This window comes from Calidris pugnax, unplaced genomic scaffold, assembly GCF_001431845.1.
Source record: "Calidris pugnax isolate Ruff unplaced genomic scaffold, ASM143184v1 scaffold68, whole genome shotgun sequence".
Taxonomy (NCBI): Eukaryota; Metazoa; Chordata; class Aves; order Charadriiformes; family Scolopacidae; genus Calidris; species Calidris pugnax.
In genome coordinates this window covers 4,768,571-4,787,314 of record NW_015090921.1, presented here as the reverse complement: position 1 = coordinate 4,787,314, position 18,744 = coordinate 4,768,571, and the positions used below count along the sequence as shown (strand labels likewise).

Here is an 18,744-nt window from a genome sequence, read left to right as displayed (position 1 = left end):
GGAGCACTGGAACAGGCTGCCCAAGGAGGTGGTGGAGTCTCTGTCTCTGGAGACATTCAAAACTCACCTGGATATGTTCCTATCCACCTGCTCTGGGTAGACCTGCTTTGGCAGGGGGGTTGGACTAGATGATCTCCAGAGGTCCCTTCCAACCCCATATCATTCTGTGACACCTCAGGGTGGAAGATGTCGTGTGAAGATGTCGTGGAAGATGTCAAGTCCTCAGTCATGCGGAGGATTGGGGCTCGGAGGTCCAGGCCCAAGCAGGCAGAAGGACTGGTGGAGGAAGGGGAGGATGAGGAGCACCTGCCCCTCAGGCCAGGAGCAGATTGTGCAGCTCATAGGAAGGAGCCTGGCACACAGAGCACCACGGAGGCGGCGAGGGATGGCTGGTGCAAGAGCTGGCATCGACTTCCCCACTTTCTTCTGCCAAACTACCCCGTCACCTCCAGCACAGACCCACCCTTCTCCTCTTACCGTGGTAGGAAACCCCAGCCAGGTCTTCAGCAGGAGGCTACAGCTGCACGTGCTGCCCCAACAGCCGTTCTCGGTCCATCAGAGCACCAGCAGTGTGCTGTCCTACAAACACCTGTAAAGCTGTTACTGCCCCGCCAGTGGGCCTCTTGTTAATGAGAACAATCACGTAGCTACAAACCAAACAAATCTTGATCACATTTTCACGCTGCAGAAGGTCCAGGGGAAGGGCGGGGGTCACCAAAGTTGGCCAGTCCCTGTGGGCTGAAAGCACTGTGCTAATCCACAAACCAGCAAGCTTTTGTCATACATTCCCCCTCCCCTTTAGTTTTTCTATGTAGATTGGATCCAGCACAATTTAAAATACAAACTCTGGCACCTCTTTTTTAAGTTGATTGGTGATAACACTGAGGTTATTTTACTTTGTTGTTTTTTTTTTTCCCCCAAATAACAATCACAGATGACTGGATCCCAGAGTCCAGGGATCCAAAGTCTGTTTTCCAGGTCCTTTGGCACCTCAGCAGCCTGCAGTATTGTATCTCCTCGCAGGGCTGGGGAGCCTCAGCTGCAACCGGAGCCCGTCGCTAACGTGAGCCGTGTAGACCTTGTGCCAGAGCTTTGTGCCCATACAGTCCTGGGCACGGGAGAAACGGGGACAGAGCCACATGCCCCACGGGTGTCCCTGCACGGCCACAGACCCACCCCTGCCCCAGCAGGCCCTGGGTTTGGCCAGAGGAGCAGCTCGGGAAGCGCCGAGGGGCCAGGCAAGTTGTTTCATACAGCTGTTGTCCAAGGAGTTAATCAAAACATAAGCCACTAAAAATGGCATGCGGTTTATGGTTGTGTATCTTTTTTTAGCCGCTGTTTAATTGCATGGTTTGAGCCCAGGGGTGCGGCGCTGGCCAGGGGCACCCCTGCGTGTCAGATGGGGGAACTACAGGTCCCCAGCCCCACCGCCCACCAGGGAGAGGACAGGAAGTCAAAAACCACCCAGAAAAGCCCTTCTTCTGCTGGGAGCTGGTCCAGCAGGCTGGCACAGCGGAGAGAGAGCCCGGCTCTTGCAGCACTGCAACCCTCCCGCTTACACCCACGCCACCTGTAGCTAAACAGGCCTGGCTGCCCCCATGACCTCCCCTTCTCCAGGGGGTGTCACACCCCACCTTCACCTCCACGTGAAGGATGCTCAGGCTGCCACCCTCATGCTGAGAGCCAAGGAGCTTGTTAGAAACTCACCTTCGGGTTCGAGTTCCTCGGCTTTGGTTTGATCAGGAAGACAATCAGAGGGCTGGGACACCTTTCCTATGAGGACAGGCTGAGAGACTTGGGGTTGTCCAGCCTGCAGAAGAGAAGGGAGACCTTATAGCAGCCTTCCAGTGTCTGAGGGAGCCTACCAGAAAGCTGGAGAGGGAGTTTTGCAAGGGCATGTAGTGACAGTACGAGGGGTAACGGCTTCAAACTGGAAGAGGGGAGATTTAGATTAGATATTAGGAATCTGAGGGTGGTGAGACATTAGAACAGGTTGCCCAGAGAAGCTGTGGATGCCCCATCTCTGGAGGTGTTCAAGACCAGGCTGGATGGGGCTTTGAGCAATCTGGCCTAGTGGGAGGTGTCCCTGCCCATGTAAGGTCCCTTCCAACTCTAACCATTCAATGATTCTGTGATTTCCAGCATCTGCCTTTCACAGGAGAAGAGCCAGGGCCAACAGCTGTAACCTGGAGGAACCCCAGTCCCGTACACAAGCAGTCCTACAAGAACCAGGGAACCCTGATAAGAGCAAGACGAAGCAGGTCAGTGAAGGCTGTTAAAGTAGAGAGAGGTTTCTCCTTCACTTGTGCTTGGTACCACAGGAACCCAGCTGCCAGCAAGGGGCTGTCAGAGACCAGGGGAAGGGTAGGGGCGTCACGTACCCACCGATGCAGGTCGGATGCTCCAGGCTGGTGATGTGGATCCATAAGTAGATCACTGACAGAAGTAACCACGGGTCCTGGCGGCCTCGCTGGAGCAGGGATGTGCTTGCTCTGATGACCACGATGGAGGTTGTGCCACTGCAGACCTCACACAAAGGGCTTTCCACTTGATGAAATGCTGCACAGGCTGTTTGTGCTGGCAGCCTGCAAGGCCCAGGTGGGTGGCTGATGAGAAGGACAGGCTATGGCTTTCCTCTTTGTCAGGAAAGACTCTCAGACAAGCCAAGACTCCAAATCTTTCTAGGGGTAGAATTGTGTTAAGAGAAGGGACCTCCAAAAGAGCTGTCACCTGTCATGAGCCTCCAACTCCCAAGAGACCCAAGACAGGCAACAGAAGTGCCAGCTGAGGCAACACCAAACGCACAGGAACAACCAAGTACACGGTGGTGTAACAACACCTTCTGGGTCTGCAGCAGCAGTTAAAAGGGCAAACAGATGATGCAGAGAGCTTCAGTGCTCACAGGACAATGCCACAGCTCCCCCACTACCATGATCCTACGTGACAGCAATTAATTTAATTCCCTTCTTTGCTAATTATGGACAAACTACTCCTCTGCACGTTTTTAGGTTGCCTTTATGGACTCAAATCTGGCCTTAAATCAGTTACTGCAAAAGCTTTCTATAGCCAGCTGGTCACCTGAGCTTATTGGTACCATCATCCGTGTTTCCAAGATCACAATGAATATGCTGGAAAACACAGGTCCCCAGCACAGGTCACCACGGGACTGTTGGCAAGTTCTTTCCGTTGCAATCCTGACTGGATACACCTTACGCTTATGTTTCCATTCTATTCCAAGAAGTAACCTTACCCCTTAACATAAGGAGCCATGGGATGAGGCCTTGCAGAAGGGTTTCATCAGAAGTTTTCAAAAATACATTACCTGACTGTAATGCCCATTTTTATTCATTCTCTCCTGTGAGAGCTGATCTTCCTCTTTAAAAAAAAGAAAAAATAAATCTGCAACATCTCTTCACCAGTCCATCACTTACCCTCATGCATAACTGTTCTCTTAATTTTCCTTTCTCAGCTCTGCTCATTTGTCAAACTCACTCATTTGTAGACATTTACTACTTTTTAAAAACCAAAAAACCCCACCATTTAGTAAGTGTGTTACCTTCCATTTAATGCATATGGAAGCGACAGACGGTGACTTGTTACAGGCTTTTTATCTACTTCTTCTAAAAAAAGCATCTCCTCTGACACTTGGAGACAGATCTTCCAGGTTGCTCCCATGAAGACAGTTGTGTTGTACAACTTCTCTAAAGGAAGCAGATATAAAGGATTAACCTGTTTGGGGCTGGGGGAGGGAGCCTGGAGAGTGATTTTATGTGGACTTAATCTTCAACTGTTGGGTTTTCCAGCACCTTTTCTGCATTTACAAAGTCAAAATCCCTTTTTACAACCACTAACATTTCCTGCAAACTGCTCAAGACTGAAGAGAGAAACCTCAGCACATTGTCTGATTACTTGAACCAAAAACCAGATGTTTTCGTTGCCAAAACTTCTGCCTCAGAGCATTTGTGTGTGTCATTTGCTCAGGCCCAGTGCCACGTGTCACCACCAGCACACCACCACGCCATTTCTGCTCCCGCTCCCTCCCCGTAATAAACTTCCAAAGCCAGTTTCTAGTCGACCTCGATTGGTTTATTTTAGTTTTACACTTTGTCCCTCACATACAGTTATTTAAGAGTCCTGTACTGTTAGATTTCTACAAAAATATCAATTTTTCAAAAGCAGAAAAGAGGGAAAGATATATTTTAATATATAAAAGGAAAAAAGCTAAATCTGACATTTCATTATATTCTTAAAAACATTCCAGTCTATTTACAGATGTGTAAAAAAACAAAGAAAATTTCCAGGTCTCTTGGTCTAGTGAGAACGTGCGCCTTGCAGGGGTTTCCTTTGTTCTCCTGATTCTAAAATCTTTTCATTATGTGTCAGATTCTTGCATTATTGCCTCAAAAGACAGCATATACAATTTTTAAAAGGTTTGTTCCAAACCAGTGGGAGCTTGAGGGAAGGAGCGAAAAAAAAAGAGAGTCAGCATTTAAATTCACAGCAAAATATGAAGCTGCAGCCATGAGATGGTGGAACAAGGAGAGCAAAACCGTAGAGCATTTCCAACGTGCTTTGTTGCCCGGTAGAACCCATCATAGATCCTTCCTGGAACTGCACCAATGACCACTTTCTGCAGACAGATTTGGGGGTCTGTTATTAGTTAATTTAGTAATCGTGTCCAGGAGCCAAAAATTTTTTGCTGTCATCTTTACACAGTATATTTTTATTGCAATAAAATTCCTTCCTGCCCAGTGCCAACCAGTAAATACATCCAGGCATTTTCCATTACCTAGATAATGGACAAAACATCTTCAAAAGTACAGCCTTTATTTTGGATAATATTTGAATGGTTTTCATGTTACAGCTTTCTCTGTCTCACAGAAGTGTGCAAAGCACACATACTTTTAAAAAGCATTGAGAGATGATTAGCACACAGTTCTCTCATTAAAATTAGCCACTCGGAACCACAAGAGGATGGGGTGCAGAAAGGTAGGTCAGATTAGGAATCTGAAAGGAATCACAGCACCGCTCCGGTTGCTGTTTCGCACACAGGAAGAATGAAATCTACTGGCAAAACAAACTGCCACAGGTAAAAAAATAAGCAACTTCAGCCTATTAGAAATGCTCAGAACCAGATTCCCAGGTAAATAAATTTTAAACTGATGTAGTGCTACTAATTTAGTTACTCCGGATTTTCACTGGTTTAAAATAAGATTAAAATCATTTAATAATTAGCAATGGATGTCTAAATACTCATTCATACTGTAAATTCCCTTTTCTAAGGCATTCAGTGACAACTGTACGACCTTGCATGAATCTCATGCTGACCTTTATTCTCTTTTCCAAATCACTAACACAGGACTTGTATCAAATATTAAAATAGCAAATATGCAAAAGGCAATAGTTACATCTAACTGCTTTAAAACCCACCATTCAGAATGGCCAGGTGAAGAACCATTTTTACGTAGGCTCTGGAGTAACTTTACACATACCGAGCTTGAAGGGCTTCTCTCCTCTGCAGCAGAATAGAAAATCATTAAAAAAAGAGAAGGGACCACCCGAGGTACGTGTATCCCCTGGTGGATCTAACCTGGACACAGACCCGGGAGATGCAGGGAGGGAACAGGGCTGTGGTTCACTGTCCAAACTGCGGAGAACATCGCTCTCAGCACCTGCACGGCCTCAGCGCTGCAAAGATGGAACTCCTGCATTCCTGCATCACCAAAGATGGGGAGTTTCAGGGGGAGAAATCCCAGCTGCTGTTGCTGGAACAGTAAGACGGGGGATTACATTCCTAAACAGAAAGCAAAATGCACCACCAAGTTCTCGATCATTTTTTTTCACCTTTTCGGAGCAGTTAAGAAGCCCCTCAAGCGCACCGTAACTCTCATTTACAAACTTGATAGGAAAAGATTGTGTATACACTCATTAACAAATCATCTCTCCTAGGCTGAAAATTTAATTTGTCAAGAAAACTATGAAAACAAAAGTTGTGTACAAAAATATAAATATCTTTACAGTCTGTAGACCCTTCACATCCAACAGCTGAACAGCGAAGAGTATCTACAGGTTATTGAGTAAGCAGTGGCAGAGAAGAATAAAAAATACATCTTGTGATTCAATACTGCCCTATTTCCCTGGTAATGAGCATTTTTGTTGACTTTTTTTTTTTTTTTTGCTATACACAGCTTGTGCAAATGCAGTGAGAAACCTCTGAGTACCTTTCCTGAATTTATAAAGAAATGGAAGGTTTGGAAAGATATACACATATTTTCATATATACATTCACATATACAGCTTGCTCGCTTCCGCTAGGCTACAACAGTCCTGAAAGCATTCTGTGGTTTTATGAAGCCACACTTCTATCCACGTTCCTACCCACCAAATACATCCTGAAGGACGACAGGAGGAAAGAAAATAAGAGCTGGGAAAACACTCAAGCTACTTCAGCAATGAATTTAAAGACACGGAAATAGGGTGCCCAAATTTCTTTGTACTCTCTATTTTTTCCTTCCAGATGCCCTAAGCATCGAAGGAGGGAGTATTTGTATAGGGGCAGGAAGTGAAAGTGAGGAGTATTTTTAGTAGTTTTATTAAAGTTAACATACTGTCCTACTTTTAATTACACTGGGAAATAGAATTTTCTTCCCCATGTAGTGAGAATTATAGATGTTCATTAAAATCTTCTGTGTATAAGCTCCTAAAAATGAATCTCTGCCAGAGAACTATCTAGCACCAAAGAACAAAACCTTTTTACTTCAGCCCTCTGCACAGTCTCACATTTCCCTTCCACTGCTCTAGGGAACCAGTTTGACAGTAACTGCCATCTAATTTCTGCACATTCATCATATCCTGCAAACATTAAAAACAGCGAATGTGAACGATTCCATTTCTGCATAGATAATTTGCCTGGTACAAAAAACAAGTAATGAGATTTTTCCCCAACAAGACAGCTGCCTTCCTACTGGGGGGGTGGGGGAGGTGGGGAATTCTCTCTCAATAGCCGAGGTTTCTCAGTCCTTTGACGAACTATTTCTGTGAAGGACCCGATTTTGGAAGGATACCATGTGCCCAGCAATGGTTAGAGATCATCTTCCTTGTTTTTTGAAGGGGAAGGAGAACACCCAGAATACAACAGTGAGGTAAAAATATGTCAACATGCTTAAAGTTTCATAGCACTTATTTCTTAATTTAGGGCCTGCCCTCAGATGAAGCGAGTGCTGATGCCTCACAGACAATGAGTGTTGCAGACAAGGGAGGTCACCAAACTCCGACACCGGTTCACGCTGCTCCACATCTCCATTCCAGTCTCTGATAAAAAATATACGCATTTATTTGCCTGCTGAACTTGAAGGCAAGGTCCCAGTAGTATTCAGTTTCGTAACCACAGGTGCCAACGTGGGCATCACTTTGTTATCCTGTCCTTCTTGAGCAGTTGCAGGTAATGAAGTTTTGACCCCACTGGGTGCCAGTTTTGCAACTATAGGTGCCAATAAGGGCATCACTTTGTTACTCTGCCCTTCCGAGTCCACTGGCAGACTGGCCACTTTTAAGCCAAGTGGTGCCAGCTTGGGCATGGGCCTCCACAAAGTGTCAGCATTACTGGCTTCTGGATTAGTTTTCATCTGCAAAACCGGTGGAGTCACATTAGTGGTCTCTGCCAAGGTTGTTACGGTTTTGCCATTCCCACCACTGGTTACCGACAGACCGGGAAGGGGATCCTTCATTTCAGCACCTATTACTATCTTTAAAACATCTGCTTCAGACGAAGGCTCCCCAGAATTCTTGTCCCCGTCAGTAAGGTCATCATCTTCCAGGTGCAGCAGAAGAGGGCTTATAGACCCACCACCCTCTGGAACTTCAGAAAGGTCTTTAAAACTGCTTCCCAGATGGCCAAACTGGAAGGAAGCCCCATCGGCAGCGGTGAGATCACCGGCTGTTCCCCGACGGGCTTCTGCATGCTCACGAGAGAAATCCGGGGTGAGCGTGGCGGGCAGCTCCGACATGGTGGAGGCGTCGTCGTTGAGCTGCTGGTTGAGGAAGGCGATCTCGTTGAGCAGCGACGTGAGGGTTTCATCGGTGTCGTCGCTCTCCTCGATGCTGCTCAGCAACTCGCTCGCATCCAGCTCCGCTTCCTCCATCGCAGAAGCTACTTTCCTCAATTCCATTTCTATCCTGGAATCTTTGATCTGCAGCTTGCGGAAGGACAATTCCTTTGATTTTAATCTTTCCCCTCCAGGATCACCATCTTTCCTCCTGGCTTGGCTTCCTACAAACTCACCAACGCAAAGCTTTTTGCTAAAGGACTCTGGAGGTTCCTTTGCACTCGAGACATTCCGGAGCTGTGGAAATCCATCTTTATTTTCAAAGAAAACTTTTGCGGGACCTGTGGTATTTCTTCCTTCTCCGCCACTGTCTCCAGGACACGGTTTGGCTTTTTCTTCTGAAGGGACACTATCACTCTTCCTGCTTTCAATGGGTGCTACAGCTGAGGATTTCTCAGAAGCTGGAGCACCTGCAGCTGCTGTTGTATTAGAACTTTTGTTTCTATTTACATTTAGACTCATGCTTCCCTCAGCAGCCAGTGATGTTACATTAACAATCTTTGGCATCATGAATGAATCTTCGCTTTCTGCAAAACCAAACAAAGCAGCACCCGTCAGGATCCATCTAACTGCAAGGTAATTCCCAATTAAATATAATTTGCTCGCTTTCAGGTATTCCTCAAGTAAGCTACATTCGCAATTTAAACCGCTCACAGAGTTTTGGTCAAGTTGAAGCCTAAAATCATTCATAGCTTAACCTTCCACTTGCAGAAAAAGAGCAGGCTCCACACCTACTATCCCAGAACCACTTGCCCAGTCCCCCCCTTCAGCAGGCTGCCACAAACACGAGTAACTGTAATTCTTACAATTCTAATGGTGGTGCACAAGGGAAAAACAATAACCATCTTCCCTCTTAGTGTTTTTTCATACTTTATTTTTACACTCATATTTTGCCGTACTGGTTTTGTGTGCAACACTACAGAGGTATTTCAGGGACTATGTCGTTACTTATTTTTTGCCTCCAAGCAGTTTCCTATTTATAGCTCTCAGACTTTTCCCAGCCCTTTTTCATGATGACCAACTGACTACAACGCAGCAGAACCGCATGTCTTGCTTTAAAAACAACAGACAGACAGCAGTACGCTACCAGGAACCACCCCACACCTAAACTCAAGGCATGTACCCAGTCTTGAAAAGCATCTCTCCAAGGGGCAGCAGAGCTGGCAGGGCCTGGGAAGGGGCTGGATGTCACAGACAGATTTTCCACAGCCCCCACCACCACTTGGCACTGCAGCTTCCCCAGCAGGATGCATTACACCACAGGGACATGCCAATCCCCACTGATCCTGATTCTGCCGAGGGCAGGGAGGCTGGGTGAGGTGAAGGCAAGTTAAAAAGCTCTTATCTATAATCCCCTAGAGGCCCCTCTAAACTGTTCAAAACATCTAATAGTAGTTTTCTCCACGCTGCTCCACATCTCCATTCCAGTCTCTGATAAAAAATATACGCATTTATTTGCCTGCTGAACTTGAAGGCAAGGTCCCAGTAGTATTCAGTTTCGTAACCACAGGTGCCAACGTGGGCATCACTTTGTTATCCTGTCCTTCTTGAGCAGTTGCAGGTAATGAAGTTTTGACCCCACTGGGTGCCAGTTTTGCAACTATAGGTGCCAATAAGGGCATCACTTTGTTACTCTGCCCTTCCGAGTCCACTGGCAGACTGGCCACTTTTAAGCCAAGTGGTGCCAGCTTGGGCATGGGCCTCCACAAAGTGTCAGCATTACTGGCTTCTGGATTAGTTTTCATCTGCAAAACCGGTGGAGTCACATTAGTGGTCTCTGCCAAGGTTGTTACGGTTTTGCCATTCCCACCACTGGTTACCGACAGACCGGGAAGGGGATCCTTCATTTCAGCACCTATTACTATCTTTAAAACATCTGCTTCAGACGAAGGCTCCCCAGAATTCTTGTCCCCGTCAGTAAGGTCATCATCTTCCAGGTGCAGCAGAAGAGGGCTTATAGACCCACCACCCTCTGGAACTTCAGAAAGGTCTTTAAAACTGCTTCCCAGATGGCCAAACTGGAAGGAAGCCCCATCGGCAGCGGTGAGATCACCGGCTGTTCCCCGACGGGCTTCTGCATGCTCACGAGAGAAATCCGGGGTGAGCGTGGTGGGCAGCTCCGACATGGTGGAGGCGTCGTCGTTGAGCTGCTGGTTGAGGAAGGCGATCTCGTTGAGCAGCGACGTGAGGGTTTCATCGGTGTCGTCGCTCTCCTCGATGCTGCTCAGCAACTCGCTCGCATCCAGCTCCGCTTCCTCCATCGCAGAAGCTACTTTCCTCAATTCCATTTCTATCCTGGAATCTTTGATCTGCAGCTTGCGGAAGGACAATTCCTTTGATTTTAATCTTTCCCCTCCAGGATCACCATCTTTCCTCCTGGCTTGGCTTCCTACAAACTCACCAACGCAAAGCTTTTTGCTAAAGGACTCTGGAGGTTCCTTTGCACTCGAGACATTCCGGAGCTGTGGAAATCCATCTTTATTTTCAAAGAAAACTTTTGCGGGACCTGTGGTATTTCTTCCTTCTCCGCCACTGTCTCCAGGACACGGTTTGGCTTTTTCTTCTGAAGGGACACTATCACTCTTCCTGCTTTCAATGGGTGCTACAGCTGAGGATTTCTCAGAAGCCGGAGCACCTGCAGCTGCTGTTGTATTAGAACTTTTGTTTCTATTTACATTTAGACTCATGCTTCCCTCAGCAGCCAGTGATGTTACATTAACAATCTTTGGCATCATGAATGAATCTTCGCTTTCTGCAAAACCAAACAAAGCAGCACCCGTCAGGATCCATCTAACTGCAAGGTAATTCCCAATTAAATATAATTTGCTCGCTTTCAGGTATTCCTCAAGTAAGCTGCATTCGCAATTTAAACCGCTCACAGAGTTTTGGTCAAGTTGAAGCCTAAAATCATTCATAGCTTAACCTTCCACTTGCAGAAAAAGAGCAGGCTCCACACCTACTATCCCAGAACCACTTGCCCAGTCCCCCCCTTCAGCAGGCTGCCACAAACACGAGTAACTGTAATTCTTACAATTCTAATGGTGGTGCACAAGGGAAAAACAATAACCATCTTCCCTCTTAGTGTTTTTTCATACTTTATTTTTACACTCATATTTTGCCGTACTGGTTTTGTGTGCAACACTACAGAGGTATTTCAGGGACTATGTCGTTACTTATTTTTTGCCTCCAAGCAGTTTCCTATTTATAGCTCTCAGACTTTTCCCAGCCCTTTTTCATGATGACCAACTGACTACAACGCAGCAGAACCGCATGTCTTGCTTTAAAAACAACAGACAGACAGCAGTACGCTACCAGGAACCACCCCACACCTAAACTCAAGGCATGTACCCAGTCTTGAAAAGCATCTCTCCAAGGGGCAGCAGAGCTGGCAGGGCCTGGGAAGGGGCTGGATGTCACAGACAGATTTTCCACAGCCCCCACCACCGCTTGGCACTGCAGCTTCCCCAGCAGGATGCATTACACCACAGGGACATGCCAATCCCCACTGATCCTGATTCTGCTGAGGGCAGGGAGGCTGGGCGAGGTGAAGGCAAGTTAAAAAGCTCTTATCTATAATCCCCTACAGGCCCCTCTAAACTGTTCAAAACGTCTAATAGTATTTTTCTTTGAATACTCAGACAGTAATACCCATCATTACTCCCTAGTGAGAAAATAATATACCTTTATTTTTTCAAGGATAACATTCCCTGCATAAAAGCAAAAAGATCCATAAAAACCATAGATCCTACCTGAACGGGGCTCTGTAGCTGATACTACTGTTGAGGGCACTGGGTTTCCAGCAACAGTTGACAGGGTAATGGGAATGGTGGAGTTCGTAAGGATTCCTTTTACTTGGACAGGAACTGTTGATCCTGGCAGCTGAATCATCACAGAAGCAATACCTTATCCAAGAAAAGGGGAAGGGGGGGATGAGAAGGAAACAAGAGCCTTTCAGATACTCAGTGAAGCCTGGAAAAGTAAGAGCCTTGCACTTCTAGGCAAGACTTTACACTGTAATACTGTATCAAGTGGTAAAAAATACAAATATCGATTGGTTAGATGATTAAGAAATCTTCCCTTTATTTCCCTAATTTGGTAATTGCAAAAATTTAAAGCAAAAATTCAATAACATGTTACTTTGTAAACAGCTGTGCACATCTGCGAACAGCATTACGCCGCCTGTCATTACCCCGCTGTCGCAGCGCGGTACCTGGCTGTGCTGACACGGCAGTGCTGACAGCACGAGGCTTTAGTTCAGCCTGCAGGAGCGTGGAGGGAACAGCTGCCACCTGCCCGGGCACCAGCGGGCTCTTCAGTGTCAGCACCTGCCCCTGGGGAGTCATCACCAGGCTGGCAGCGGTCAGCGTCACAGGGGACGAGGTGTCCTCTGTAGAAAAGAAATACATCAATCAGTGATTTATTCTGGATAGCACCTTTGATGGCAAACAACATCCTGCGATCCAGCCGTAAGGAGAGCAGTGGGAGGAAGCCCAGCTAGAAGGTTGATGAGCACTGGATCAGAAAGCTGTTAGAAAAGCAATGCAAGCTGCAGGAACCTCACCTACACGGCTACAGCCAGTCTGCGCTACCTCTTCATGCAGCGTAACATAACCCTCAGTCTCTGGAGGGGCATCCCCAGGCACCAGCGGGCTCTTCAGTGTCAGCACCTGCCCCTGGGGAGTCATCACCAGGCTGGCAGCGGTCAGCGTCACAGGGGACGAGGTGTCCTCTGTAGAAAAGAAATACATCAATCAGTGATTTATTCTGGATAGCACCTTTGATGGCAAACAACATCCTGCAATCCAGCGGTAAGGAGAGTCGTGGGAGGAAGCCCAGCTGGAAGGTTGATGAGCTCTAGATCAGAAAGCTGTTAGAAAAGCAATGCAAGCTGCAGGAACCTCACCTACATGGCTAGAGCCAGTCTGTGCTACCTCTTCATGCAGCGAAACATAACCCTCACTCTCTGGAGGGGCATCCCCACCAAATATCAGAGCAGTCTTGCTGCAATCTAAACCTACCCTGTTGGAGCTTGAAGCCATTCCCTCTCGTTCTGTCACTAATTACCTGCGAGAAGAGACCAGCACCAACCTCTCTACAGTGTCCTTTCACAAAGTTGTAGAGAGTGATGAGGTCTCCCCTAAGCCTCCTCTTCCTCATACTATCAGAGCAGTCTTGCTCAAGTTACAAAGGGGAGTCGTTCAGTCCAAAGAAAGAAATGAAGTAAGCTTTCTCACCACATCCAACTTCTGAGGTTAAACTTTCCCAGCACTGGACAAATGAGTCTTGAGAAACCAGAATGATTGGTTGTTTATAAAAGCCCAAGACCACTTCAAGTAAGGTCTATTATTACCAAAACAAGAGGCATCACCAGAACCTTACAGAGCACCACAGAGGTATTACTATGAAAGTGGGACTTCTGCCATTCTTTTGTTCCCTCCTATGTTTATGATGCAAAAGTCCCCATTAATGCCAAATACTTCTCCAAAAGTTCTCGGCTCCAAAAAAAACTTCTCAAGCGTCTGACAATTCTCTCATTTAATTCAAGAGCAAGTCTTCCACCACCTGGAGAGCGAGCTTGTTTGGGGAGCCATGTTTTAAAAACAATCTATTCTAACAACTCAGTATTCTGGGGCTTGAACTTCAGTTTTTGAAGCAGCAGAAACTCGAAAGTCACGTTCATTCGAAGACTTCAGCAGCGCTGGTCTCATCCTTACTGCAAACAAATGGTTTCCATGCCTCTTAGGTGGACACTGCCTGCTCCTGTACTCAATTCTGCTTCAAGAAAGAAGTTCCCCACAGAAGCAGGCTGGCATTTTGCCCTCCCACGGGGTCTGCTTCATCTGTCCCACCTTTATGGGACACGCGCGTCACTTTTAGCTCACCTGTGGGGCGGCTCCCTTTTCTGGCCAGTATCAATGGCTTCCCCCTTCTGTTTGTCATAGTAATCTGGGGCAGCTCTCTGGAGGGAGCAGAAGATGCTTCTTGCTGCGTGCTGGGAGTGGAGGTTACAACAGGTTCCTCTGGCTCAGGTTGTTTCTTCTTTTTTTGTGCTTCTACTGCTTTTTGTTTGGCGTATATATATTCCAGCTTCTTCAAGACAACCTCTTCTGTCTTCCCTACAGAAAAGTTATCAGAGAGTCAACCTGTCTTCAAACTCTCTTTCCAGAACTAAAGAGCTGAAGACAGAACTAAAAACCTATTAAGCTGACACCATTCAACTACTATACAATAAATAACCACCACCTCCACCAAGTAAATAGAAAAATTAATAACAGAGGGAGTAATTACGTATTTATTCCAAGATATTTTTTTTTCCTTCAGAAACATCCATACCTTTCAGAATTTATCACAACTTCAATGAGCAGAAAACAGCTTGGACAAGCACTAGCTCGTGGTAAACATACCATCTGAAAATACCCACGGGTATGAAAAACCTCAAGTCTCTCCTAATGATAAATATATGACTTCCAGACAAAACGTTACCTTGACGTGGAAGAAAATTTCTTGGACTAATGGACCCTGTTACTCAAATGACATTTAGAGGTAAACCCACATACACCTTACTATTGACGTGAAAACTGTAACCTTAAACAAACCCAAAGATTTGATAAAGAATTTGTTTTCTACAAATGCACACAACGTAATATGATGAAAGTTGAAATAACTATACTGGCTTGTTTCCTGCTTAGTATTTATGTTCTAACATCATGGTCTACCTTGGATCCTGCAGGAGGATTTTTCCTCATCAGTTTTGAGGTACTTCACTAGGGATGCAAAAGATCAGAAAACTATTTTGTTACTTGCCCAAAGTTATTTGCTCAAAAGACATATCATACGTTTCTGGATTAAGTATGAGAATTCACTAAAACACTTTTTGTATCCTTTTTTTTTTTTTTAAACCAAATACCTCAAATATACAAGAACTGATTCACATAAATATACAAGATAAGTATCTTTAATTTTTACTTTACAGGTAGCGTCCTGTTTTTATTCCCAGACAATAAGAGGATTACAAGAATAATGTAAATGTTTTGTTTGTTCACACACGTTTTGGCACGGGCTGAACTTGTGTCACAGCTTTCCTACACCTCCAAATGAGACAGAAAGACACAATAAATATGACATGGTCTTGTCCTGAAATGCCTTGACGAGTAGCAGCTCAGAATATACTGCTATTTTGTTACATGGACAGAGCTGCCTTCTTCTAGACACTACTGGCACTGGTTCTCAGAAAAGCAGTACAAGGCCAGTTATTTGCAAAGCTGCCCAAAGGAGCCAGAGGGTTTGGTACTCATCAAAGACAGCTGTGTGTTCTTGGGAAGCACTGAGCAGAAAAAACATTTCAGGAAGTGACCAGTAACAGAATGAAGTTACTCCCCCCCCCCAACTAAAGCATACCCAAGGCACAGGAACCCAAGCCTGTGGGTTGCAGCAGGTGATCATTCTATACTTCCTTTAGGCATAAAGAGAAGTAATAGCTGCTCTTATCAGCGCGATGAGTGTATCACTGAGTCAGAGCTTAGCAGGTCTTCGTTTGGCGTCAAGAGTCTACATTTTATGTGAACAAATGACTCACCCGGATCCACAGAGGATTACTCTGCTCACTACCACACTTAAAACCCTTTCTTTCATTATTCCAGCTAGTTTGTATCCAAAGAACCAGTCTCACCTGAAAGCGTGGATACTTTACGAATTAAAGAATCCTGTTTGCGTGTCAGTAAGTTCTTCTGTCCGATAAGTTTATCTGCCTGATCGGTCAATCCTTGGATTTCTTCAAAGGCCTAGAGAAGTATCAGGGAACTGATTTATAAACCAACGATACATAAAATAATAAAGTAATTTTCCTTCCCAGAAACCTTTACAAAATTTATTCAGACATTTTCATCATCTTGACAAACTAGGACTCGGAGAAAGCACGTGAAATTTCACATAATGCCAGCTCTCCCTAAACACAAGGTGAAAAGTAAAAAACATCTGGCTTGTCCTTCCTCCAAAGTTCAGCTATTTTAAAGAAAAAAAAAACAACAGCTTTTATCCCACAATTTCAAGGTAGAGCTGACAGGCATAATTATGTATCTACAGCTTATGTTTTGTTTTCTGTCATTTACATCTTTACCACTAAATTTTTAATGTCAGTATAATACTTAATGAAGTGCTATCTTCCCCTGCAATAAAAAATTCTTCAATGTATTTCAAAATTGCCTGATGTCCACAGTAAACCACTAAGGAATTAAGGCATAGCCTTCCATGTTTAAATTCACAAAGCATACAAGAAGGAGACGGCTAATCTGAAAACATGTATCTGCACCATCAAAATTAAGCTTCTAGGAACACAGATTCTTTCAGATATTGTTCTATTCTAGAGAGTTCTGTAAAGGCAACAGAAGCTCTCTGTTCACAGTATCACTGGGACTCGCTCAAGGAGTTCATACTGGCTTCATTACTCTGTCCAGGTGAAATGATTCTCCTCCTCGCTTAAGCTTCGAAATACTTACTTGTTTGAGAATGTAGCATTTGGAGACCTTGGGAAGGTTGTGCAACCCCAGAGCTCTCTTCAACTTTTCAAAGAGATCTCTCATTTCATTCCGTCGCCGGCGTTCGTTCGCTGTGTGTGTCTGGCGGTAATGAGCAAAGGCTTCTGCCTCAGTCTTCAGCCTTCTCTTCCAGAATTGAGGTTTCTGCTGGAGAAGTAACCGTATTGACCAGTTTAAATACAAAAGGTAATGTAGCAACAAACAACCTTCAAAGGCATGCCTGATTTACAGGGCTTCTACAGACACCTCAAGATTACATGTCATGTTACTTGGCTATTATGTCCTTCATGAAAGTTCAGTGTCAGAAGCACAGGCAATAAGCATGAAGTGCCGACCAACAAGAAATGACTAACAATCACATCAACCCTGAAGGAAAAGATCATGAGTGGTCCTTTCTGTTCATGAGCTTTCATATTTTTTGTAATACAAGGCCACTTAGATAAACCACAGGATTATAGCAAAATCACGCGTGTCTGAGCCAAATTTTTTGTTGGTATTTGCTTCTCAAAAAAGTCTACTAATGGATGAAACAATCACATCAAACATAGGACGCTGGAATTTTTCTCTGGAGTTAAACTAGTTTGATTTCTACTTTGTTTCATGATTACATATGGGTTGGGGCCAAGAGACACTGCAGGTAAGAATGTGAAAGACGGCATTGAAATGTATCCCCTCAAACATCTACCAAGAAACAGGAAGTGTCAAAGACAGGCTGATTTGGAATTTACTTTCCAAAAAGGTTGACAGGCAATAAGCATGATTGCTGATCTCTACAGATTTGAAGGTTTATTTCATTACTCTTACAGGTTTTGTACCATTATACTATTTATTTCATGATGAAGTAATACTTAAAAAGTAGTATTAACACAGTTTTATATCATTTTAGGTCTGCTCCAAACCCCAGGGAATCAGTGGAAAGGCTCCTTATTTCTGAGCCTGCTGGCCTGAGGAGGAACCTGACGACTGTCTCCTGAAACCTGGCTCTTGCATCCCCTTTGCTCTCACGTGCAGAGTGAGCACAGGAACCTAAAACTGTATCTGCTCTTGTGTTAGGCACGAGGTTCCTTTCAAGGACAGGCCTCGTGCCTAAACTTCAAGGGCAGGGAGAAGAACGTGTGGAGAAGGGGAGGCAGGCAGAGCACCCTGGAACTCATCTCCATCTCAGGCAAAAGCATACACACCAGTCTGACAGACACCAGGCTCCCACTCCCCCTCAAATCCCCACCCACCTGGTAGCCGTAGACCCGACATCAAGTACATCACAGGTAGTTATCATGGACAGGGAGTGAAACTGGCCTCAAAGTCACCCGAAAATACAGCATAAGCTTCAGAAGGATTGCAGTGAGGTTTGTTTTGAAAGGATTCTGTGTTATCTTTAACTTGCCGAAGTATATATTATTTAAACTATGGTTTTCAAAAATCCTTCGCCCAGTGCTGTGCCTATATAATCCCACATACACTTGAATAATGTATAATCTTTAATCTGTGTCATCTTCAACACATTAAAATATTTTTCGGTTGCTCATTATTTTACGTGTGCTGTAAAAATTATTTATGCCAAGAACATATAAAACCTAAGCAAACATACTAATAAATACAAGGCAGATATTCCTCCCATACATAAAGCTAAATCTGAAACCCAGTGATGCCAGTAACAGTCCTTTTTCCTTTAATGGGATTTGGACTGGGCCCCTTCCCCCCATACACACGTTTAGTTTCTCGCGTTTAATCATAAATGTATGGAAGGCAGATAAACCGCATTAAGAGCTGCACTTGAGATGAAAGTTTATCTTTAAAATGGAGTTGTGATACCAAAAGGAAAGAGGAGAGCAAACATATACCTTCGTAGGTTTTTCTGATAATTTTTCATCCGAAGAATTACGAGCATGGTATCTGGAAGAAAGGTAAAAAGTTTTTCCCAACACTACTCATCTCATGCACTCGATCCTTATTAACTACATTCCAACAGCCTAGATTAGTTCATTTTTATCCCTTGAAATTAACTCTTCTGTGTATAACTCCGTGAAAGCAGGTCACTGTTGAGCTTTCTCAAGAAAGTGAACTCTTATCTCCAATGCCATCATCCTGGAAAAAGCTCAGCTATT

General features: G+C 44.9%; 1 protein-coding gene across 1 annotated transcript in view; it reads right to left on the bottom strand.

Moving 5' to 3' along the window:
* Nucleotides 1-4,064: 4,064 nt before the first annotated feature.
* The window catches only part of MGA (MGA, MAX dimerization protein), a 53,825-nt gene continuing 39,145 nt past the window's right edge, over nt 4,065-18,744 (bottom strand). Inside the window, exons 18-24 of the mRNA XM_014950296.1 lie at nt 18,481-18,532; nt 16,601-16,783; nt 15,775-15,886; nt 13,988-14,221; nt 12,316-12,492; nt 11,855-12,007; nt 4,065-8,632 (exon numbers count right to left, since the gene is read on the bottom strand). Coding sequence (XP_014805782.1) covers nt 7,332-8,632; nt 11,855-12,007; nt 12,316-12,492; nt 13,988-14,221; nt 15,775-15,886; nt 16,601-16,783; nt 18,481-18,532 — 2,212 coding nt within the window. The 3' untranslated portion in view covers nt 4,065-7,331. The remainder of the gene's footprint in view (nt 8,633-11,854; nt 12,008-12,315; nt 12,493-13,987; nt 14,222-15,774; nt 15,887-16,600; nt 16,784-18,480; nt 18,533-18,744) is intronic.